The 25,611-nt window shown below is 34.8% G+C and overlaps 1 protein-coding gene across 1 annotated transcript in view; it reads left to right on the top strand.

The window, feature by feature from the left end:
• The window catches only part of LOC106457322, a 168,395-nt gene that overhangs the window by 61,369 nt on the left and 81,415 nt on the right, over window positions 1-25,611 (top strand). Inside the window, exons 17-21 of the mRNA XM_022383191.1 lie at window positions 2,751-2,933; window positions 12,724-12,855; window positions 19,005-19,190; window positions 19,524-19,655; window positions 20,601-20,786. Of these exons, the coding sequence (XP_022238899.1) occupies window positions 2,751-2,933; window positions 12,724-12,855; window positions 19,005-19,190; window positions 19,524-19,655; window positions 20,601-20,786 (819 nt within the window). The remainder of the gene's footprint in view (window positions 1-2,750; window positions 2,934-12,723; window positions 12,856-19,004; window positions 19,191-19,523; window positions 19,656-20,600; window positions 20,787-25,611) is intronic.

Raw genomic sequence — 25,611 nt, 5'->3', positions numbered from 1 at the left:
AACTTTTAATAACATTATGAATAAAATGCAAATTAAGTGATAAGGAGTCTAGTAGAAATATATCAGTGTGTTTTTTATTACTTCAGCAAGTTCTTTTGTCGTTGTTTTTTCGTTCCTTAATGTGCTTACTTACCTTTAATATTCTTTGAAACATAGAAGAAGTAGTAGACAGTATTTTGGATAAGCAAACAAATAATCTTCAGTGCAATATCTTTTAAGTGTATTTCTTTAAAGACATGGTTAAAAACAGTAGTAATATTTGATAACATCTTTAAAGTTTGATAGACAACTTTTTGGATAAACTGTGATATATATCTGCTCTCTTTTGTAAGCATTTCTTTGGAGATGTAGTGGATTATGCTTTATACTGTGTTTAAGGTGATGAAATTGTAAACACTAGTGCACTTTTTTAACAAACTATTTTACAAGTAGGAGAACTCATGATGAAAGTACTTTTTTTTATTTTAGACTTGTTAAGAAAATACAGATAAAAATAAAACTGTACGCAGTGTTTCTAAAAATAAAGGTTCTCTTCTTTAGGGGAGAAATAAGTTGTACAAGTATGCAGACTTTGTAATTTTGAGCCACAGTGCGAGACAGACACATAATGAATATATCGTGTAGGCAGGCAACCAGTAAAAAAATTTTAAGAAAACATTACGATGAACTGAACTTATAAGTCTAATCTTAAATTAATAATAGTGGAGAAAGGCTAGATATAAACACAGGTAAGTTATTTCATACATAATAGACAGAGAAGTAGATAAACAGTCACAAGTAGAAAGAACAAGAAATTTGAAAAAATAATTTGAAAATGTTAAATATTTTTGTTTTAGTTTCTTAATAAACATAAGGATAGACTTGGGATATAAGGTCTATCATCTCAATTGAGTTTTAACTTTGTATTTTTTGTGTGTGTCAAGGCTCAGGATAGTATTATCTTTTGTTGTTGTTTTTTGTGATTTTTCTAAATATTACTGTATTTGAATCCAATTTTCCCTTTATTACCCAGATAAGTAAAAGGTATTCAGTACTTTAGTTTGAATTATTTTTAAAGCCCCAGTCATAAATACAGAGGGTTCAGTACTTTATATCAAAAAGAGTTAGAATATGCATATCAGAAAGTCACGTGATAAATACAGCCAATATGAAATTGTGGTGAATCGACATTTTGACATTTTCATTCCACAGATAGTGTGATGCCATTGAAAATTGATTATTTTTGGGAAGAGCATGTAAGAGTTTTTTTTTTCCAACACAAAATATTCATACCTCATATTTTAAATTTGTGTTCAGTTTGTGAATTTAGAATTTCCAATATGGGGATATCCATTTACTTAATGGCACTGCAAAACAAAGAAATATGGATCAATGTGGGGAATCAGTACCATCCAGAAGGAGACCTGCAACAAGTCTTACCCCTATCCAAACTGTGGTAACAAAGTGCAGCATCTTGTAACAGGTTAGAATCCACAAACACGAAGGTTAGTGGTAAAATCTGCCCCAAATGACACACATGAAATAATGAAGAAAGATCTCCATCTGTAAAAGTAGTAAAAGTTGGGTGTATACAATTTGCTTCCCAACATATCCATTTGATTATTTCCTACCTTGAGAAGCTTAAGAGTGAAACAAGTATCCATGCTATTTCATACAAAAAAAACATTAAGTTACCAGATACAGCTCTTATGGATTTCTGTGCTGTTGGACTGGGTAAATTGGCACTGGGAAACTGGCATCATCACACACACACACTAGATGGATTATGGAAAGCAAGCAGGGAGGCATGGTTTGTTTGGACATGAAAAACTTTTGCTATGAATATACACTGCGGACCTATTATTAGGATGCACAGTCATCAGATAGAGCATGACTATGACAATAGTGAGTCTTCAAAATCGTTTTAGTATAGCATACTCAACCTCTGTACCTTTTAAATGCTTGTTCAGTAAGTCTTTGATCACAAAATTGGACTTCTGCTCATATGACTCATAAGTTCATAATTACAAACTAGACTTCTGTTTATTAGTTATAACCACTTGAATAGCAAATGTATTAACACAAAATTGAACTTTTACCTATCAGACGTACTTACTTGACATCTACATGTTTACTAAGTTTATATTTGCAGAACTGATGACAGAACTGAAATTCTACTAAACATGTTCTGAAAATTTGATTATTTAAAGACCTTTGTCTTTATGGAGTTAGCATATTGATTGTGTGGGATTTACTTTTATGTTTTTTCTTAAAAGTTATAGAATACAGTCATTATACAGTATGTTCCTTAGACATATAGGGAGTGTTGAAATAAAAACACTGTTTTATATTTATGTAAATATAACATCTTTATGTTTCTCAGTTAAAGTATCTCACATTAAAATTACTATTATTAGATAGGTAATTTGTAAAATTTGGCTCTACTAATTAAAATTACTATTTTTTATTTTATTTTATGTGCCTTTTCCCCTATGTTCCTTCCTTCCTTCATTATAGAAACTCACTGTGATATCTATTTTCACATACATGAATATTTCCATGTTCTTCTTATTAGCAAATTACAAACTCACTCTTATGCCTACACACACAAATATGTGATTACTTCCTTGTTTTTTATATGATAATGACCTTATTTTCACACCTACATACACACATATATGATTACGTCCATGTTGTTCCAGTTACCTAGTGATAATGACTTTAATGTCATTTTTAAATTTTATTCTAATAGTTTGCCATTTGTGTCTCAGATGATAGCAAAAGCAAAAGGAGTGAGAAAATCTTGAAGGAACTGGAGAACATTGATGATGAAGCTGAAGAAAATGGCATAGTTTTTGTCAAAACAGATGATGCGGAAGCAACAGAAAGATATGGGATAGAGGAACTGCCAACACTTGTCTTTTTTGATAATGAAATCCCCAATATATATTATGGTAGTACTTGTTTTTTCTTTATACATACTAGTAAACATTTAGAATAGTCTGTTGAAAAGAAAACTTACTGTGTACTTTGTAGACATTTGTTAAAAATAAAAGTAAGACAGATGGAAATATAACCCCAAACAGTTTTTTGTCGCAAGATTAAATTTTTAGTTAAATTCATCAACATACATAGGAGTTTGATTATTAACTGATGTAACAGTTGAAAAACTACAAAATTTTGTCCTTCTATATCTGTAAAGGAATATACCTTATTCAGGTATATTCCTGAAATTTCTAAAATTTTCTTGCAAATGTCCTTCAGTTTGTTAACATTGTTGCCAACTGGATCTGAATAGTCATAAACTTGCATTAGCTCTTTGGTGCCTGGATTTATGCATCCTGCCCTGAGGAAAAAATTCCACATTTGAATTAAAAGAATCACAGATAATAAACTTATAGTCGTTTTAATACTCCAGTGTTGAAATTTATAAAATAAAAATGTTTAATATGTTTAATCTTATGCATAAACATTTTTTAAAAAAGCAAATTTTGGTTTTGGGTTTATTTCAACATTCTCCACATTTTGAAATGGTGTATTTAAGTGTTTTACACTCACAAAAAAGAAACTTATCATTGTATTTGAAGAACTTGTAGCATTTCACCACAATTTAATTCTTCATATTGTTAGCTGACACTGGACCATTCCAAGCTTTTACTTGTTGTTAAACAAATGTTTAAACAAATCTATTCAATTATGTACTAAAGCTGCCCAGTGTCGGCTAACAATATGAAGAATTAAATTGTGACTGAATGCTACAAATTCTTCAAGTACCTATAGAATAATAGGTTTCTTTTTTGTGAGTGTAAAACACTTAAATACACCATTTAGATTTTCGATACCTCACTACTATAAAGGCTTGGTTTGGTCTGATATTTCATTGGTGGTAGTGTCCAGGGTCACTGATGAGGAGTGGAATTCTCCGAAACTAGTGTGGCTCACAGACACTCCCCCAATGAAAGAATAGACCATTCCAATCTTAAACAACTCTATTCAATTATATTCTCCACATTTGTTTTTGTGAATTTACTGACTTTTTTCTGAGAATAATACACCATTCATAATCTCCTAGGAGGTAAGCTGAGATAGTTCTGAACAAAATAACACTAATTGAAACCTTGTAACTTCAAGTATACATTTATTAACCTTAGCCAATCGCTGTTTCTCAACCTCAGTTGTCATGGTGTGCTATAGCTGCCTATATCTTAGTTTCAAGAAGCCATAGGCTAGTGATCTGAATATGTATTGGAAGCTTTTTTCTGTTCTTTTTCTTTACTTTATAAGGTAATATAGCTTGCAGTTAGCATAGTCTCATGTAGAGGTTGTAGAAAAGGTGATAAAAGCATAGCTTGGTGATGCATTGCTAGAAGAGAAGACATTGTGGACAACTTCTGCCATAATTACAGACCTGATTTGTTTTAAAGCTTGCAACATATTCCCTTTATCATTTTGTGCTTCATTTCAATTATGTTGCAGTATAATGAAAAAAAGGTTTGTGAAACAAGATGAGATAGGCTTAGTTAGATCACTTTGCACTTGACTGTATGAATGTTTTATTCTGCCAACAAGACCACTGTTTGTTAGGCCATGTTTACATCAAGCCTAAGTAACTGCTTGAATGAGCAAAGAAAATCACAGAAAATAAATGTAAAAAAATATGCATAAATTAATAGAAATAGATTTAAAACTCTATTACATATATTAAATGAAATCTTCTGCATTCAGGTGTTGTAAAGTTAATTATCACTTCTGGCTGAGGTTACATACCACAGTAGCCATTCCATTGAGCTTATACTTTTAAAGCTGGTATTTTTGTATTATTAATAACTTGGGATCCTCCATTGTTATGGTACATAAAGGAGTTAGATTTTTTGCAGTAAATATATTTATTCAAGTGAAATATTAGCTAGAAATTATATTTATCACTGTAACTAACTGTTATATGTGTTTGAATTATATTTAATATTTTTGTTAACATATTATTACCATGGAGATCTTGCTTTTCTTTTAAATGAATGCTACATATAGTTTAACTGTGTGTTGTTACAACACTTGTAAATGCTTATATAAGCTTCTAAAGCATATAAAAGTGATTGGATGCTGTTGTGGCTTGTATAGGTTCCCGTACACTGTTGTAACACCTGTAAGCATTTACAGTATCTGTGATTGTCTGTCTATTGTTATAATGTCTACAGTTGCCTGTGTACAAATCACTAAAATGTTATTACATATATATTTCTTTTTAAATACTTGGATATAAAGTGCATTGTTTTGTTATAGAATATAGCTGTAACAAATCTCATACTAAATACTTACTTACCAGAAAAATAGCTTGTTATAGAAAATAGTTTAAGAAGAGCCATTTGTGGAAAACTAATTATATCTTTAGGATCTTTATAATTATAATTCTGTGTATCTTTTGGATTTCTGTCACTAACTTCTTAAATTATTGTAACTAGTCTTCTTCAACAGAAGGAGTTTTGTGTCTAGTTTTCTGGAACATAGAAAGCTTTTTTGCTAGTTTCCTGTAACTTAGAGGTTTTGTGACTAGCTTCCTGTAAAGTTTGAAATTTTGTGATGAATTTCCTTTATCATTAAAAGTTCTATAACTGATTTTATGTACTGATAGAAGTTTTGTGGCTTATTTCCTAGCTTTAGTAGTTTTTCTTTACTAACCTTTATTTTTAAAAGTTTCATTGCTAGTTTATTGTGCTGTTAGAAGTTTTGTAATTACCTTCTAGTATTTTTAGAAGTTTTATGGCTAACATCTTTTATCTTCATAAGCTTTTGTCCTAGTTTTTTTGTAACATTAAAAGCTTTCTGGCTAATTTCCTACAAAATAAATAGTCTGACTTGCTGCAACATAAGCTCCCCTCACAATATTAGCTATTCTCATTCAGTGCTGCCCACTATATGTGAATTTTTCTTTACACATGCCGTAAACCTTCTGCTCCCATCTATTTGAATTGCAAGATTCCAACATGTCTCTCATGCAAATCATCATGTGTCACCTCCTCACAAATAGGAGCATGACATGCTCATGTAACACATATGACTCGCTCTACACTCCTCTACCGATCTATCACTTCTCATTTGACAGTGCTTGTGTTCGGATGTGCTCTTTTGTTTCTTTAATGCTTCACGTTCAACTGTGTTTCCTCACGAAGTGGTTGTTTTTAAAATTAATTTGCTTTTATTCAGCCTATTTCTTCTATTAGTATTTATCAGTTAATTCTAGTTGCCTCATTTTCTGCACTCGAATTTGATGAACCATTCTGTGCAATGAATTCTGAAGTTAATGTTACCAATTTGGGGGTTACACCAGCGACCAGTGTTTTTTCTCAGGCTTCAGGCGTGGACAACCCAATGGTGGATTTATCTGCTTTTATACACTGGATGATCAAACATTACATGGACAACCTTTGTCCTTGAACATCGCCCAGGCTCCTCCAAAACAGGATGATCCCGTGCAGGCTGACGAGGAGTTCAATCATCTTATTCCCTTCCAGATTTTGCTGTTCCTTCCCATTCCCAACCCAGTGAGTCTACTAGGCCTAATGTGGTCTTTATGGATTTTTGTCTCAGGTTTGTGACATTTTATTCCTTTCCCCTATTTCTTCCTTATTTCATCCTTCCAATCTTCCCAACCTTTTTGTTTTTTTCCTCCTTTACCTGATAATCTGGTTCATGCTGATCAATTTGCCTTGTAATTAAGCGAGGGGATTAGCATGCTGTGCCCCCTGTAGACTTCAGATCAGTTTGCACTTTCCTACCATGATGCTAACTATCCATTTTTAGACCAGCAGTTGTTAGGTTTTTTTATTGCCTATTTTGGGGGTGGCTCTCGAATCATCTGTCAGTCTTACCCAAGCCCAATATTCTCGCTTGAATCTTACCTTTAAAAATCTATTATGGTATCTTTCTTCCATACATCTCCTACCTGAGGCTCTCCACAGAAATCCTAAGGGGTTTTCTGGAGATACCTTTGCCTTTCTCTCCTCCACTTTAGCCCACATGTCTTCTTCAGCTCTGGCATTACATACATGGTTTCTTTGTTGATGGGACCTTTTCTTTGGGATTTACGTAAGGCCCCGTTTCTGAGGTGTTACATTTTTGATACAGTCCTGTAAACTCTAGAACCTCGGGTAACATTGGTCCAACAACAATCCACCCTCACAAATATCGTAGCCTGTTTGTCTCAGTCAGAGTGTCTCATATGCCCCCAATTACCATTTTTCGTCCTTCCCCTTCCTAGCCCTTACCTGTCTGTTCTGCTCAGGGTACTTTTTCTTGTCACTTTTCTCGATGACGCACCCAACCACCCACCCATGTCGCCACCAGTACCAGTGACTACCCAATGGGTTCTGGTCTGGTGGGAGATTGGCTGTTCGAGTTTCTTCATTGCTGATGTTCCTTTGTCAGGGATCAATGGGTGCTTCAGGTTCAGTCAGAAGAATTACTCTTGCGGTAGGCCATCAAACCTACTTTTTCTTGTCCATTTTCTCGATGACGCACCCAACCACCCACCCATGTTGCCACCAGTACCAGTGACTACCCAATGAGTTCTGGTCTGGTGGGAGATTGGCTGTTCGAGTTTCTTCATTGCTGATGTTCCTTTGTCAGGGATCAATGGGTGCTTCAGGTTTTGTCAGAAGAATTACTCTTGCAGTAGGCCATCAAACCTCTTCCCCATCCTTCCCGGAATTTGTATTCTTGCCTTTTTTGTTGACCCCAAAAATTGGGTATTGCTGTCCAGTAATCGGTTTATCATGCCTCCACCACTTCGTTTCACTACCCTGTTCACCATGGAGTCTTTTCTCACCCTGAAATGGGCGTTTTCTTAAGGGATGTGGATGACCAAAATGGATGTCTCCAATACTTACCTACATATATAAAGATATCACCTCAGCCTTGTCATCTTCAGTTTGTCTATCTCAGGGTGGTTTATCAACTTGAGCCCTCCTCTTCGGACTTCTCTCGACACCTTACATATTTTGCCGAGTTGTCCGAGTTTCTGCTAGACATCTCCATGTTCTAGGTCTGTGATTTTATTATTACATGGACGACTGTTTTTCTGGCTCACTCTGAACAGGAATTGGCCAATCATATGTGACAGCTCCTTTCAGTGGTGGCTCAGGTGGGCTGGTTGATCAAACTGGAGAAGTCCTTCCTCAGACCCATTCAATGTCTTATCCATTTGGGGGGTCTTTATCAACACTCATATCAGTCATATCAGTGGAACTGCTGGTTTGCCACGCCCTCTTGGCTCAATCACTTATTGCTTGTGAGGTTGTATTGCTTTTGGGGATGTGTTAATTAATGACATCACTGGTCTCCCTAGGTAGTATCCATATGAGATCCCTTCAGTAGGCGATTCATGATTGTTGGATCCTCGCTTGGGATCCTCTTTCCTCCCCCATTACCTTTCTTTTTACCTGTGAGACGATCTGCTTTGGTGGTTGGACAAAGCCCATACATTGGCAGGCGTGTTGCTTCCTTTCCCGCATCCGTATCTACATCTTTTCATGGACGCATCCCTTCAGGAGGCTTCGGGCCATTGGTCTGCAGACAAAATTTCTTTTGCAAATCAATGTTCTCGAACTTCTAGCTGTATGTTAGGTGTTGCATCACTTCCTTCTTCTCACCCAACATTGTCTGGTGATGGTTCATTTGGACAATTCTATGGTGGTTGACATATCAACTACCAAGGAGGCACTTGGCTCAGAGATCTCTGTTTTCATATGTTGGATCTCTTATACTGGGCCCATGCACATCACATTCATCTTATTGCGTGTCATGTGCCAGGTGCTTTCAATCTGATTGCACATCGTTTTTTGTGCCCTGACTGGATATATCACACAGAGTGGTCATTAGATCCCCTTATTTTCAGAGATCTTACCATCAGTGGGATTCTCCCCACATGGATGCTTTTGCTACAGGCCTCAACAAGTTACTTCTTATTTGTTTGCCAGTACCTCATTCCCAGGCTCTGACAATCAATGCTTATAGCCAGGATTGGTCACACAAATACCTTTATGTGTACCCACTCATCCAATTATTTCATTGGGTGATTTCTCTCATCCACTCCACTTCTTGTCGAGTCCTCCTGATTGCTCCTTATTGGCCAGCTCAGCCTTGGTTTCGATGGTTACAGCGACTGCTCCTCTTCCCCTCCTGATCCTCTTCTACTTTCTGCCTACCTTCTTCGTCAACCTTGGTCATATGTCCTCCATCCCACCCTTCATGTCCTGCATCTTCATGCATGGCTTTTGTCCAGTCCTTGGAGAGAAGATCCAGTTTCACATATCGAGTCACTTCCTTGTTAGCTGGTTCCATCTATCCATCTTCCATGGAAGTTTACCAATGCAAGTGGAAGATATTCCTTTATTGGTTTACAACTAGGGGGTTTCCTACTGACCAGCCTACTGTGGCTTGTGTGGCAGAATTTCTCACCTGACTCTTTGACCATGAGTCTTCAATTTTATCACTTTCAGGATACAGGGCAACCTTATCCCATACCTGTTTTTCCTGATACCGTAAAGTTTTTGCTTCCTCTGTCCTTACCATGCTCATGCATTCCTTCTGGATACATTACCCTCCCAGGTGACCTACCTTTTAGGATTGGGATGTTAATGTGGTCCTCCATTCTCTTGCCTTACATCTGATTGAACCACTTTCCTCATGTTCCATGTTTCATCTTTCCCATTAAACATATTTCCTACTTCTCTTAGCCTGTGGTTGTCAACAGTCTGATTTGTTTGCCATTGACATTTCACGTACCCTTTATCACCCTACATATCTTCTCCTTTATCCAGATTGTTCCTTTCTCCCAAAGACCTTGGCAGTTCAAGAGTTTGGTTCCTCATTTTCTCCTATTGCCCTTCCTTCCATTTCCCATCTTTACCCTCGACCAGATCTGGATAGACTTCTGTGCCCGGTCAGAGCTCTTCATGTTATATTGTCTGTACAGCTTCCTTACAAGGCACACACTCCCGTCTCTTTATCCCCTGGCAATCCTCCTCCCTTCATGATTTTTAATTTTCTAATCTTACCAATTGGATCCATCTTTTGGTTCGATTGGCTTATTCCTCCCTACCTTCTTCCTGCTGGAATTTGTTCCAGGTGTTCTCCCATCAGATCTGGCACCTCACTTTTTCCCTTGCTTCTTGTCTTCATTGTCCAGTGAAGGAAATTCTGTAGTCCGGCATGTGGACCCACACCTAGTGTGTTCATCTCCCACTATCTCCATCATATTGTAATTTCCTTTTTGTTGGGGTTTTGTTTATCACCTGTGACCATGCTTCATACTTCGGTGCAACTCTAACTGGTAAGTTTTTATTCATACTTTCTTTTCAGGGGCCTTTCTATATTTCTTTATCCCATGGATCCCGCTCTGTGGTGAGTAGTGCTTGACCAGGTATTCTTTAACTCGAAATCCATGCTGTCCATTTCATGTTGACTTGTGCTTTATCTTCCATGGCTTCATGTACTCACCATTATTAAGATGGGTTGTTCCATAAGATTGCTTGTAGGTGCATGACCTCATGATATTTTGCTTCATAAACAAGACTGTCCTGGACCATACTACCCATGGACTGCATGGGTAAAGCAGAAGGGGATTGCTGCCCATCCCTGCCATGCCTGGAGTGAATAACTCAGTATGGTCTGCTTTTCAAAATAAGGTTTTGCGGTCACCCATTGCACTGTCTCAGGTGATGACGATCCTCCATTCTCTCTATCGCATTGTCACCCTCCTTTCATCGAGTGGCGTATGGGAGTCCTTACCACTTTCCAGTTCTAAGCCAATGGGGTGGTTGACCATGGAGGCACCCTCCTGAATGTATTCCACACAATAACCATTCCATTATATAGTAGGGTGGTGGTGTTATGTGGGTGTAGATGATGTGATATCCTCCTATTTGCGATAACCAATGACAACGGAGTGAGATGTCAGAATGTAGTTCACCCCTTTGATTGGGAGCTCTCATCCTACCCTCTTGTGGATGTCAGTACCTTGGAAACAGGTTTTGGATTTAGAGTGAACTAATCAACATAAGTTCTCACACAGGTTTCGGGTTGTCTATCTTCCTCCCTCAATTTTCTCCATCTGTGTTGTGGGTCACAGCAGTGGTACGTGGGATTGTTCCAGTTCTGTCCTTGGCTATCCATTGTCCTCTCTTCTTATGGAGATGTTATTGCCATTTGGATGATCTTGGCATAATTCACAGTTGGTGGAGTTGATTGCATGTAATAGACATCCTTTCGGTAACAGATGTTGAGTTCCTGGATCGATAGCTCAGAGCTAATCCTCATGTCATACCTGAGAATTGGATGGTTCTCAATTCCCTGGTTCTTGGGTTTGAGGTGAAGACAGTATGATCCACATTCTACCTTCGCATGGATGTTGGTACCCCCATGGGAAGGTTTTGGATGTAGTTGAGTATGGTCTGCCACACCTTAGCCACTCTACACATAGGGGTGCATCCTTTGTTTACCCATCTTTCTCATTGTGGGATTAAGTTACAGTATATTTCTATAGTTAGGATCACTTTCCTGCCAAATTCTCTCCCAATCTGATGTGCTTCTCTCATTTTCTGCCCTTATATCTTACACTTTCCACAGTTGGACGAAGAGTTTACCTGACTCTGAATTGGTGCAGTTCGCTTCTTCTGATCTTCGGATCTGAATCTGTCGTTTCAAGGGGTATCCTTTAGATGCTCTTGGGGGGTACTTCTGTCGTTCCTTTGCACTGGTCCCTCCTCAATGTGGGATTCTAGCTAATCTTGTGAGAGTGGAGGTAAGTACTGTATCAATAGGTATTTACCTCCTCTTGCACTTCCCACCCTTCCTCCCCACATTTCTCCTGTGCTAACATTTTCTGCCAAACTTCAAAGTGATAGTTCGGTAGAGGAGTGTAGAGGAAGTCACATGTGTCACGTGAGCATGTCATGATCCTATTGCTGAGGAGGTGATGCATAATGATTTGCATGAAAGACATGTTGGAATCTTGCAATTCCAACAGGGGGAAGTGGAAGACTTGTGGCATGCATAAAGAAAAAGTGTGCATATAGAGGGCAGCATTGAACAAGAATAGCTTGTGAACGGAGGTAAGTACCTATCAGAAATACATTTTCAGTATAGGAAAATCATAATTTTGTGGCTAGTATCCTGCAATGTAGCTGACTTCCTGTATCTTCAAAAGTTTTGTGGCTATCATCTTGCAATATAAGAAACTTTATGGCTAGCTTTTTGTAACTAGCTTTTTTATTGCCATATTTGTGCAAAGGTTTAATATGAGAAATAAAGCAATTTAGTACTGTTATTTGATGTTCATTTAGTTTAAGATAGAAATTTAAGATGATTGTATTTAATTTTTTGGTAGGCTTTAGTTAATCTTAAAAAACATTTGTGTGTTGTATATATGTACATCATGAATTGAATAAATGAAACCCTCTGCTATTTTGTTGCTTATAACTCTATTTGTGTAAAGGTTTAAAAGTCTAATTTACAAATAAAAAATTCAACAATTCTAGTATTGTTATATGATGTTAATTTAGTTTTAAGATAGAAATTTGAGAAGATTATCATTGTTCACTGTTTAGTAAGTTTTAGTTACTAAAATGGTTAATTTTTTTATGTTGGGTAAATTAAGGTAATTAAAAAGATTTAGTTATTAACAAGTAAGTTATGCAAATGTTTCAACCAGAAAATGTGATTTTTTTTTCTTACATGATATTTCTTTAGGTGACCTGACCAATGAAGAAAAAGTTTTAGAATGGTTAATTGAACAGAAAACAAGTGAAGAAATTGAAGATGTGACTGAGCAGATGCTGGATCACCTTATTGCTGAATCTGAATTCTTAGCTGTCTTGTTCTGTGAGTATTGTTTTGAAAAAGCAAGAGTGTGCTTATATTTTGTCAGGGATATATTAATTAAAATACTGAGCTCTTTTGTTCTGTGACTGTCATTTTAATAAAAGAAACTGTACTTGTGTATTGATTTTCCTCATTCTGTGAGTGATATTTAAACAAACACTGTGTGTTAACTTGTAATTAATAATTAAATTAGAATTCCAAGCTGTATTTTTTGTGTGCATTAATTTAAGGAACAGTGTGGACTAACTTTTAAAGATATATGAATAAGTATAATATGCTTACTTGTTGTGTGAGTAGTATAATAATGAACTGTATGCATTTCTTTTGTGTAAAGATAGATGAATTGGAATACTAAATTGCCTTGTTCTGTGCATGTTATCTTCAGAAAGTGTGTGTGTGTGTGTGTTTGTTTAATGCTGAGAGATGGATTACTCAGAATATTAATATATCTTATTCTTTGAGCAATAACTTAAGAAACAGTGTGTTCTAAGTTTTACAGTAGAGATAGATGAATTGAAGTACTGTTGTTTGTGCTATGGTTATCTTAAGAAAAAAGAAAATGATAAATTAATTGTCATACTGAGCTGTTTGTTCTTGGAGTCTTTTTTGTTTTTGTGTAAAAACAGAATTTTCTGATTGAATTGTCTTAATAGATTAATTTTAATACCTATCTGTTTTGTTTTGTGAATTTCATTTTAAGAAACAGTGTTTGCTTCTATATTTCATAAAGATACACAAATTGTAATATTGATCTTTTTTTGTGTGAGTTTTATTCTAATAAATAGTATGTGCTTTTAAATTTGATAAAGATATAGAGAATTTGGTGTTCTGAGCTATCTTGTTTTATGTTTGTTAATTTTTTTATTTTAAGAAATGGTGTATTTGTACCTTGTGTAGAGAAAGTTGAATCGGAATACTTAGCTGCCTTTTTCTGTGAGTCTTTTAGTGTCAGGAACAGTATATCATGTTTGGATTAATTAGCTGGAATGCTGTTTAATGCAGCCTTGTTGCAGCTGTGTTATTTTCAGAAATAGAATGGGGTTTTGTTATTGAATACATAAATAAATTAGAATACTGAACTGTTATATTTTTTTTAATGTTACTTGAGAAGCAGTATGCTAATTTTTAGTGTAGATCAGTCAGAATACTAAGTTGTCTTGTTCTGTGAATGTTATTTTATGTACTTGTATATTATATATAGAATGATTGATTGGAATGGTAAGCTGTCTTCTTTTGTCATTTCTATCTTAAGAAACAGAGATCATGATTCTGTTGAATAAACTAGTAGATGAGAATTCTGAACTATCTTCTGTGATTATTTTATGAAATAAGAATAACCCTATTTCTGGTGTGGATGTAAATATATGGAACACTAAGCTATCTCTTTCTGTGTTATCTAAGGTACAGTGGATGCTTGTCTTGTACACTGCAGAGAGATAGATGTATCGAAATACTAAGTTTTGTTTTTCTGTAAGTGTGACGATTTTTAGAAATAGGGTGTACTTGCATATTGTGTACAAATAGATAAGTTCAAACACTTCTGAGTTTCATTTTGAGAAACATTGTATGCTTGTTTTAAGTAAGGAGTAAATTCAGTTGAGAAACTGAGCTGTCTTCTTCTGTGGGTGTTATTTTAACTCTCTCAAGATGGGCTCAGTCAGTTTATAAAGTAGTCTGTTCATAGCAACTATTTCATGTTTTTATAGTTTTCAATAAAGTAGTGTATGTTATGGTAGTGTGTATGGAGTTTATCTCACCTTAAAAGAAATGGATAACTGAGCCTAGATTGGCTTATTTTGGATCTGAGGTAGGTCTTAACTCTCTCAACATGGGCTCAGTCAATTTGGCTGATAATGTGACCTTTTTGTACTTATTTAAAGTCTATGTAAATTTAATACTTATAACTCTCAATATAGTGTGTATATCTTCACAAAATTTGGCAGTTTTTCAGTTAACATTACAAGTCTCTTTCACATACAAAAAAATCATATTTTTAGTGAAGTATTTTTAATAAAATAAAGGATTTGTCCATTAATATATTAAGTATTTGTTTTGAATAGTCCATGAGCAAAGTAATTTTCATGTTAAAATTAAAAATACTTTTCCTCATCTCAAAAATATCAAATTTCCTTTGTGTAATCCCCAAAACCTCCTAAATGAATTTCAAACTTTTTTTCAGTAAAACTTCATAGTCTATCCGCTATTCTCTCTACCCTATCTCAAAACGGTACCAGTCAATTCAACTGACCTCATAACCACCAAAAAAATAAAAATAAACCTAAATTACCCTTTTTTCTTTCTAGAATGACTTCAAATTGTAACATGAAACTACATTCATTTATCCTAAGTTTTATCATAACAGTATACATCTATTTATAATTAAATTTTACTGTTTTATTACCCTTTTAACTGTATCTAAGTACTATCTGCACCATTATAAGTTGTAAATCACTCGGGGGGGGGGGGGGCTCACGTTACGCTTTTGAATAACATTACCCATGAGCTGCTCGCATGCGGGCCTCATGAACCATTTTATTATGTTATTAATTATTTTGCCTAATCTAGTCTTAAATAACTTAAGAAGATCCATATTTTTACATTTTAGTTACTTTTATAATAACAAATAAAGAATAAATATGAAAAACAAGAAAAAAAGTACTTACCCAATCATCTTTTTTTCTTACTATCAGGTTTGTATGAGAGTTAACCCTAATTTTTTATAGTATAGATAGTAATGCATTTAATTATTTTTATTTAATTGAATAATGCACCAAAAAATATAGACTAATAACATGCAAAAAGTATACAAATTCACGTACCTCTCAAAATTTTCCTGGCTTTCTAATTATGCAACAAGAGTCGTTACAAATTCATCCAAGCTAGTCGTTAACTTTCCCACGGGAACAAATCATGTACTATGAGTGAAATTGATGATATTCTGTTCAGAATACAACATTATACTTGTATAATACCTCTTGCTACAGGCTCGGTCGATTTGACCGAGTTCATGACTCCAAATTGACCTTTAGTTTCCATATTGTAACTTTTAATATGTTTTGTGTATCTTCCCAAAATTTCCTCTGTAGGGGAAAAATCAGAATTTTTAATGAAGTATCTATATACTACTAAAACTCTGAGATTGTTTGTTTGCTTGTCTGTAATTAAATACAGCAAAAACGGTGCAAATACTGCCATATTTGTAATGAAATGAAAATAGAAATAGAATAAAACAAATTTATTTAAAATCAGGCCACGGGTTACCGAGTTAGCCCCATTTTTTTGGGTCACTTTTAAGAAAATTTCTAGATGAATTTAGGTACGCTAGATGGCGCCACATATTGGTTTATCTATCTATTCATTTTCCAGCTGATGAATCACTTTAAAATATCTTCTATACAGCAATATATGCACAACAGAAATTAAATGATTAGATGAAAATGTGTTATAATGGCACGTAACAATAAAATGGACCTACAATATTATTGACTATTTGCAAATTGTAACTATGGAAACGAGGTAACAAAATAAAAATCAAGTTGAGAACAACAACAACATTTTATAAACGAAAACCTCTTTTTTAATGAAGATGGGAACATTGACAGGGAAATAATATAATAGCCAATGCTCGGCGGCGTAAGATGACAAAAACAAGATCTTGAAAAATTTATCAATAATGTGCCTTGGTTATGGTAGGTAATTCGAAGAAAAATAAAGTATTACTGTTTCTTATTTGTAGAAGGTTTAAGAGGAAAGACCACAACATAATGAACTAATTCATCACAATACCTGAAAACATTGACTTCACTTATTTGAAAAATGAAATGGTTATTCTTTTTACTCCCAATCAACAATCAAATATCTTTTCTTGAATTATGAAAAACATGAATGGATTGAAATATTTAATTAAACTATCTCAAAATAAACCTTCATTTTGGTGCAAAATTGAAATTAGCTTGAATTCTTCATAACCTGAATTGTGGGTGACCCAATGGGTCATGGGTTGTCTAGTTTGTACTAAAAATTTCTCCTTTAATGTATGGAGTGAAAGCTTTGATTGCTCTGAGTGCCAAGTAATTTTCATGTTAAGGTTAAAAATACTTTTATTCATCTGAAAGTTGTCAAATTTCATTTGTGTAATCTCTAAAACCTCCTAAATAAATATCAAACATTTTTTAAAGTAAAAATGTCAAATTTAACTGTTATATTCTCTACACTAACTCTATACATAATTGGTCAATTTGACCAACTCTGTAACCACCATAAAAATACGAAATAAATCTAAATAACCATTTTCTTTATAGAATGACTGCAAATTGTAACAAGAAAGTACATTGTTTATCCTAAATATCTTAAAGATTATATCAGTATACCTCTGTTTCTACTTAAATTTTATTCTTCTATTGCCCTTTGAACCATGTCTAACTAATAATCCTGCCACAGAAGTTGTAAATCACTTAGCAAACATGTAGCTCACATTACTGTATTGAATTATGTAATGCAATAGCTGTTCACAAGCATAACCTGTGAAGAATGTTTTTTAGTATCTAAACTAATCTTATCTAACATAATAAGTTTTAGATTTTTATATTTTAGTTGCTTTTATAATAATAGATAAAGAATACACATGAAAAACAAGAATTACTTGAGTCTTCTTTTTTTGCTGTTGAAATTTGAGCTTACTTTTTTTATACTAATGGTACTACTGCACTAAACAGTTTTTTTATTTAATTAAATAATGCACCTAAAACACAGAATAATAACACACACAAAAATAATGTCCTGTGACTATCATGATTTTCTGTCTTTTTTAACTATGTGATAAGAGCCTTTAAAAATTCAGCTAAGCTAGTCGATGTGATTCGTATAAGTATAAATTTGAAACTGAAGCAGGAAATAGACAGTGCTCTGAACAGAAAAACAATGTAATATAATACATCACTTGATATATTAAAACTATGGCTTTCTATTGGCTATAAATATTGTATAAAATGTCAGAGAGAACTATTGGCAATTTGTGAAAGAGAGGATGCAAAAGGTGGGCTTGGTAAACGGGTCTGTTCAGAATACAACGTTATACAATATGTCATTTGATAGATAAAAACCTTGACTTTCTATTGGTTATAGGTAATATATAATGAAACGTAAGAGAGAACTATCAACAAATTGTGAAGGAGAGAATGTGACAGATGGGTGTGGCAGGAAGGGTCTGAAGGCTATAAAAGTTATGCTTTGTCTGAGTAATGTTCATATTAAAATGAGTAATTTACATGAAATTACATACTTCTTGGAGAGGAGGTTGTAAATAAATTATCAAAGAGAGAGAAGACCTAGATGGGAAATATCACTATTCTCATACCAGGGAAGACTGAGAATTTTTGAAAAATATTTCCTTACATAATTAAGAATTTTAAGTTTATATAACATTAAAATTTTATTTATCAACTATGTTTTGATGCTAAGTGTATTCATGTAAAATTATAATAAAATATTGTAATTAAATTTTGACTGTAACTCTAAAAAGTCGTGACATGTGCACTTTGACTTACCTGTGGCGAGAGGGTTAAATAAAGACAGATGAATTAGAATAGCGTGTTATCTTGTTCTGTAAGTTTTAGTTTAAGAAACAGAGTATACTTGTATATTAAATAAAGACAGATGAATTAGAATACTGAGGCATGATGTTTTTTATGGCATTTTAAGAAATAGTGCTTGCTTGTATATAGTGAAAGTGAAAATAAGAATGCTGAACTGTCTTGGTTTGTGTGTTTTATTTTGAGAAAGAATGTGTATAGAGTGAGGTCAATGTCATTATTGAGCTTTTATTGTTTTGAAAGTTTTATTTCAAGAATCTGTCTTTGTTTAAGAGTCTTTTTAAAACTGTGTTTATTTGTAGTAAAGAGTTAAATTGGAATACTGAACTGTCTTCTTAAGCATTATATTATCTTAGTTTTATTTTCATAATTGTTAAGTGTATGAATTCTCTGTATTAAACTTAAATAAACAGATATTGTTTTCAGATTATCACATATAGCTCATATTTTTTAATTGTAGCAATAAATAGAATTAGTTTTTAATGAAAATATGATTTGAAAATGTACTTGTTCTTACTGTTATCTGTTTTCTAATGTTTACTCTCCTTTGTTATGTAGATGATAAAGAATCTGTAAAAAGTGAACTGATACTAAAGGAGCTGGAAAACATTGATGATGATACAGATAAACATGGAATTCCTTTTGTTAAGATTGATGATGACAGCATGGCAAAAGAGTATGGCATTGATGATGAACTTCCAGTTCTGGTTTATTTTGAAAACAAAGTTCCAAGTGTTTATGAAGGTACATAAATGTTTTGTTAATGATAAACTAAAACAAGACTTAATATATTTTGCTTTAATTGGTCTTTCAGTGCTGAAAGTTAAGTGTAAAGAACAGCAGAATCAGCTGGCTTAATGAAGATTATATTCATATGGAGAAGAAATTAAAATGAATTAAGAGAAAAGTCATATCTTAGCCTACATAATCTTAAATACCAATGGATTTTAAGAAATAGCCATATGTAAACAAAATTTCATATTTACTGTTTGAAAACTTAAAACTTTTTATTTCATGTGTTAATTGATGTAACAAATAATGAGTTGTATTTGTTAACATTGTCTTTCCTATGTTAAGGTGACTTAACCAATGAAGAGAAAGTTCTGGAATGGTTGATAAAACAGAAAGAAGAAGATACCATAGAAGAAGTGACAGAAGAAATTCTTGAGGACTTAATTCAAGATCACCCATATGTGTTGGTCTTTTTTGGTAGGTAACTGTTCTTCAAGTTTCTTTTGATAGCTTTCTTTCAAATATATGTCAATTTTTAAAAAATGTTCATTGGTTAAATAATAGTGTTATGATTCACGCTAAGTGTATAGAAAGCAACCTTGAAATTTAAAGTGCATGGTTGAAAAAAGTGATGATAGATTGACTTTTCATACCTAATGTCTTTACATTTAAGAAATTTTTCATTATTTTGTAAAGTAAGTTAACCAATTAAACTAGAAATTAGTCAGGAATGTTATATTAAAAACTATGTAAAGTTCCCGTATTGTCAGAACTTTAAATACATGTTTAGTTTGCCCATGCACAGGTATTTGTGGTGTATGAAGTTGCTGTTTTGGGGAATTTAAAGAATTTATAGGATAACATATTTTTGTGCTATTCTTTTTTTATATCCCCACACAAACACACATACATACTGCAAAAGTCTTGTTCATTTGTTCCAATCTTGTGGATAAGATATCTCAAGGTTGGATGGATGAATGGATTTTTATGATGCTTATTAAACAGGTACTATATACACATTTCTAGACTTGATAAACTTTTGAATGTCGTTGGTCAAAGGTCAAAAGGTCACTGCTACATAGAAAATATTTCCCAACCTTGGGGACATGATATTTCAATACAGGATGAATGATTGATCAAACATATATAACAAGTACTACATACGAAGTTATAGACCTGATTACCTTTTGAGAGTAAAATGGTCACGATACACAGAAAATCTGCCCCAGCCTCTTGGATGTAATATCTGAAGGTTGGATGGACGGATTTTGACCAAACTTATACAATAGCTACTACTACTTCATCAAATTGGAGGGGCTTAAACATAAAGTATAATATTAGTGAGGGCATAGATGTTTCATAAACTCAATTTGTGCTTGTTATTTCTTTCTCTCTCTCTGTTTGCACTGTATCTTTTTTCAGCACCTGAAACTTGTAAAGAATGTGAAGCCATTCTTCATGAATTGGAGAACATAGATGATGATACAGATGATCATGGAATCCTGTTAGTAACAACAGAAGATACAACTTTAGCAAAAAAGGAAGTTGGTATCACAAAATTCCCTTCATTAGTGCTCTTCAGAAATGGAGTGCCTGTTGTTTATAAAGGTACTGTGTAGTTGGATGTTTCTTTACTAATAACATGACACACATGCTTGATCACTTATGTTTTATATTTTTTCCTGTAAAGTAACCACTATGTTTTTCTGGCAGTTATTATATGTACAAGTGCTTGTTTTGTTTTAGAAATAACCTGCTATTAATACTTAACATATAGGTTTGAGGTAATTGTCAATTAAATGAAGAAAGCTAATAGATAACTTATTGATCAACAAAGCTTCATATTTTTTACACATATCAGTTTAAACAAAGATTGAAATTTTCACAGTGTAACTAATTTAATAAGAAACAATCTGATGTTTTACACAAAACAATTATTGTACGTTAAATGATGGGATGTTGTAAAAAGCTAATATCTCATTGATCAGTCAAATTATTGTTGAACAAAGTTTGAAGTATATAAGTTTAATGTTATTGTGCTCTGATTACTGAAGTTAACTCTTTCATGACTGGCTGGGTACAGTCCACTTTGTGGGAAAAATTATACCATTAAGTTAACTCAATCCATACGGGATCAGTTGAGGTGACCAAATTTGTAACCAAAAAGTAACCATCAAAGTTTTCATACAATAAATTTTAATATGTTTTGTGTATCTTCACAAAATTTGTCAAACTTTCAGTAAACATTACAGGTCTTTTTTACACAAAAAATCAGATTTTTTAATTAAGTATTCTTCCTAAAGATTTGTTTGGGAATATATGGAGTCAAATTATTGACTGCTCCGAGTGCAAAATGATTTTCATGCTAAGATTGAAAATACTTTTCTTCATATGATAATTTCCAAATTCCAATACATTACCTTGATAATCCCACTTTCCCCCACTTATTTACATGTGGTACAGCTGTACTCTATGTAGCATGCAAATAAGCATGTGACAGCCCTCCACACCCTCCTGGCACACCTGACTCCCTATAATCTGTAGAACCCATTTTTCACTTCTCAATTTGGTATCCTAGTGTAGACATATCTAATTTTACTCGTGTTTGCTTCCATTTTTTATTTTTATTTTTAAAGAATTGTGGAACAACTATTTATGTGGTACCTAGATCACCAGATGTTTCAGTGGTTGTGCATCCAATGGAGTACTCCATGGCTGGACACATTTGCCACTTGCCTCAATTTCAAACTACCCCTCTTTTGTGTCTTAGTTCCACATCATATGTCTTTGGTGGTAGACATCTTCAGTCAAGATTGATCCAACCTTTCCCTTTAAGCCTCTCTTCTTGTCCACCTACTATCCCAGGGTTTTACCCTTAATCAAATCACTCTGTATAGAATATTTCTCATTAACTTGTTCTGGCCTACTCAGTCATGATTTCCAGTCCTTACCCTCTTTCAGTCATCTACCACTTCCACTTTCCCACTCCCTTCTCCAGCAACTTCAGTCATCTGTGTGTCATCCTGCCAACACCACACTCTGGTTTCACAGTCAGTCCATCCTTCATCTTTAATGGTTTATTAGAGAAAATGGTGGGTTTTCTGCCATTGTCTCTGTGCCATGGTTACCTCTCTTCCCATTCTAATGTTCCTCACATTTCAGAATGTTTTACCTGACTGTTCGACAATGGTTCTTCTGTGACTACCATTGCTATTTATCGGGCAGCCTTATCCAATACCTTCCATTTTTTCTTCTCTTGTCCTCCAGGGATGGGGCAAATACTGCAGATCAGTAATCAAATATGAATATTTTATATTTTTATGAATACAAAAACGAATACAGGGAAAATGCTAAGTATTCAAATACAAATACAGAGGAATGTATTCATGAATACTTTGTCAGGTAATATGCAGTAATAATAAAACAGCAGACAATAAGATTTTAATATTTTTATTAACACACACCTTTTAGAAACTGAACCAAACAAAATTTGAACAAATAATAACATTTCAATACCTTTCCTTTTAAAAATGCAATAACAAAGTTTTAGAGCAAAGACTATTTTTAAGGGAAACTCATAGATATTATAATTGTCCATTGATCGTTATCAACATCAGTCTCTCAAATGTCTTGTCACTGAGGCAGCAGTGATCAGGAATGAGGGTTTTGCCTCTGATATTAAACAAATGCTCAAATGTGGCAGAGGATGCTGGAATACTCAGGTAGCCTTTGGCTAGTAGATATAGGTTAGGAAAGGTTTTTTGATGGATCTTCCAATAATCTAGATTGTTGCTTTCTTCAGGAATGCAAGGACCATCGATTTAGCTGTTGATATCTGTATCCTCTGAAGATGAGGTGGCTGGTTTCAGCTAGAGGCAGCAAAGAAACTGAAGCATTTACTTTTATGAGGTGGGGGATTTACAGTCCTCTTTTGGTTCCATGGTTGTAGGATTATTTGTTGAGGAAACTTTCTTGACCTCTTGCTGTAGAAGCATTCGATTGGATTCATAGACCATAGGTCTAGTGAAACACCAGTCAAGTTTAAATCTGGGATCCAGTGCCACAGCCAAGCAGAAGACACTTCATTGCTCATACTGAGTCAGCTAGGCATGAACAGATTTTTTGAAATTATATCTGGACTGCATACCATCAATCTCTGTCATAAACACATGGCACTACATAACTGGAGGTAACAATGTTCTGACCCTGGGTAAAATCAGTTGCCTCTTCAAAAGATATCAATATTGTCACCAAATCTGCAAGTACAGTTCAGTCATGAAAAATAAGTTCCAATACAATACATATCTTTTTTCACCAGTGTTCCTTCTAATCTGTGGCTGTATGACCACACAACAACCAATCAAGTGTCATACACTTTATTATTCTAGCCACATACACCCTCAGTAATGGTGAGGAGTATCAACATGTTGATGGCCTTAATGGCCTTGGCAATCAATAGGCCTAAAGCCCAAAAAACCAACTGATGGTATTGCAAAGTATCCTAATGATCCAATAGGGTCAGTGGTCTAAAAATACCCCCCCCCCCTCTTAAAACTGGTAGCACACATCTGCACATTGCCTTGATATTGATGCACATGAAAAAATTCATTCCTCACATGGATTGAAAAATCAGAGGAAACTTTGCTGCTCACACAAAAGCTTTTCCCAATATTCATCTATCCTCTAATCCTTAAAAAATTTATTCTCACTTGACTCACTTGGACATTGACAGCAGTATGAGTCTCTACACGATGGGATCAAATCCTGTGGAGACTGGGTTTCTTTGTTTTGTCGACTTTTGGGAGACTTTCACTTCAGTTCCATAGGTTCTATGGGTTTTTCAGAGTATGTATCTATTCACTTCCAGTGGCCATCTCCTCAATTATTATTTACCATTCCTTTCTGTCCTTCAAGGGAACCTGTCTCATGCAATTGGTTGCCCTTTTTTGGTGACACTCTTACTAGGAACTATAGTGCCAGTTTCTCCAGTTCATCTGGTATGTTTTCCACTCAGCCTTTAGTTGTCACCTCCATGGCTGATGTATGGAGGCCCATCATTGACCACTCCTGTCTTCTTCAGCCTCTGATCCTCTTTGTTCCACCAGGGTGTTGTTTCCATCCCTTCATTTGGTTTTTACACCTTGTCTGTGGATGTCCTTGTTCAACGTAGTAGTAGCATTCCTACCCGCCTTCTTTCAGTCGCCCCTGGGGGAGGGGGTATTTTTACGTTCTAGGCTCTTCTGTTTGGGTTTCCCTCAAATCCTTTCCATGTTTTCGTGAGTAGTGATAAAGTTCACTGGACATCTACCTGTGTCAGTTATCTGGTCTCATCATTCACTGGATGACTGGTTTCTGGCTTCTTCCTGTCTTCAGTTCACATCAGTTTGCTCCTGGAGGATTCAGATCGTGTGGTTTGATTCTTCAATATGAAGGATTTTCTCTTTTCCCTGTTTTTGGTTTTCTTGGATCATTTTCATCACTTTCCCACATCATTTGGACCCTTCATTCTCCACTCGTTATTTGGGATATGGAGCATTTAGTCTTCAAGGCCCTTTCCTCTGTTGGCTGCCTCAGGAGGTTCTATCTCTTTTGAGGATTTGTGCATCATCGTTTGCTCTCGTACCCTTCCATGGCACTTGCATCTTACCTTTGATGGATATTCCTCAGCTGATGGCACCTCTTCTTGGATCCCTTGGTTCATCTGATCGTATTTCATTCCTTCCATTGGTCCAATGTTGTTTGGTGGTGGGAAGGTGTGCATCATACAGGTTTTCTGACTTTCACCAATGCTTCTCTTGTAGGTTGGGGTACATATCTTAATATCCTTGATATTTTCAAGTATTGGACTTTGGCATATCTAGGCTTTGTTTCTCAGTTTTGGTGCTTTTCATTGTTCATAGAGCTCTGTCTCTTATCTTCCACCTTTTGCAATAGAAGATTGTTTTAGTGCTTTCCACCAACTTCCAAGTGGTCCTATACTTCTTCAAATAGGTGGGTATCTGGTTCTGGATCTTTGTTTTTCGACTTTGGGTCTATAACTTCTGGGCCCGTATATACAGGGCATTACTCTTGGCTTGCCTTCTTCCCAGTATTTTGAATTTAGTTGTGGGTCAGTTCTATCATCTGCTCATGGCTATTCCCATGGAGTGGTCCATCCATCCTCCAATTGTCTGGTGGTTATGCTCTTGTCTGGGCATTCTGCACATAGGTGCAGTTGCCACTCATCTGGGTGGCATCCTGCTGTTTTTCTGGTCTCTGGTTCCATGGCCTCTGACTTTGGGTTGGTCTACTTTTTTTTTTCTAGTATGGGCTTGCCATTTTATTCCTCCCTATCAATACATCTCACCAAATGTATTTCTTTCATCCACACCTCTCCATGTTAAGGTGTCTGGGAGGCTCTGTTTGATTTGCTCACCCTTGGTTCCCCCCACCA

Source organism: Limulus polyphemus, unplaced genomic scaffold (genome assembly GCF_000517525.1).
Source record: "Limulus polyphemus unplaced genomic scaffold, Limulus_polyphemus-2.1.2 Scaffold316, whole genome shotgun sequence".
Taxonomy (NCBI): domain Eukaryota; kingdom Metazoa; phylum Arthropoda; class Merostomata; order Xiphosura; family Limulidae; genus Limulus; species Limulus polyphemus.
Note: the sequence above shows the minus strand (reverse complement) of the source record. Positions and strands in the feature narration are given on the sequence as shown.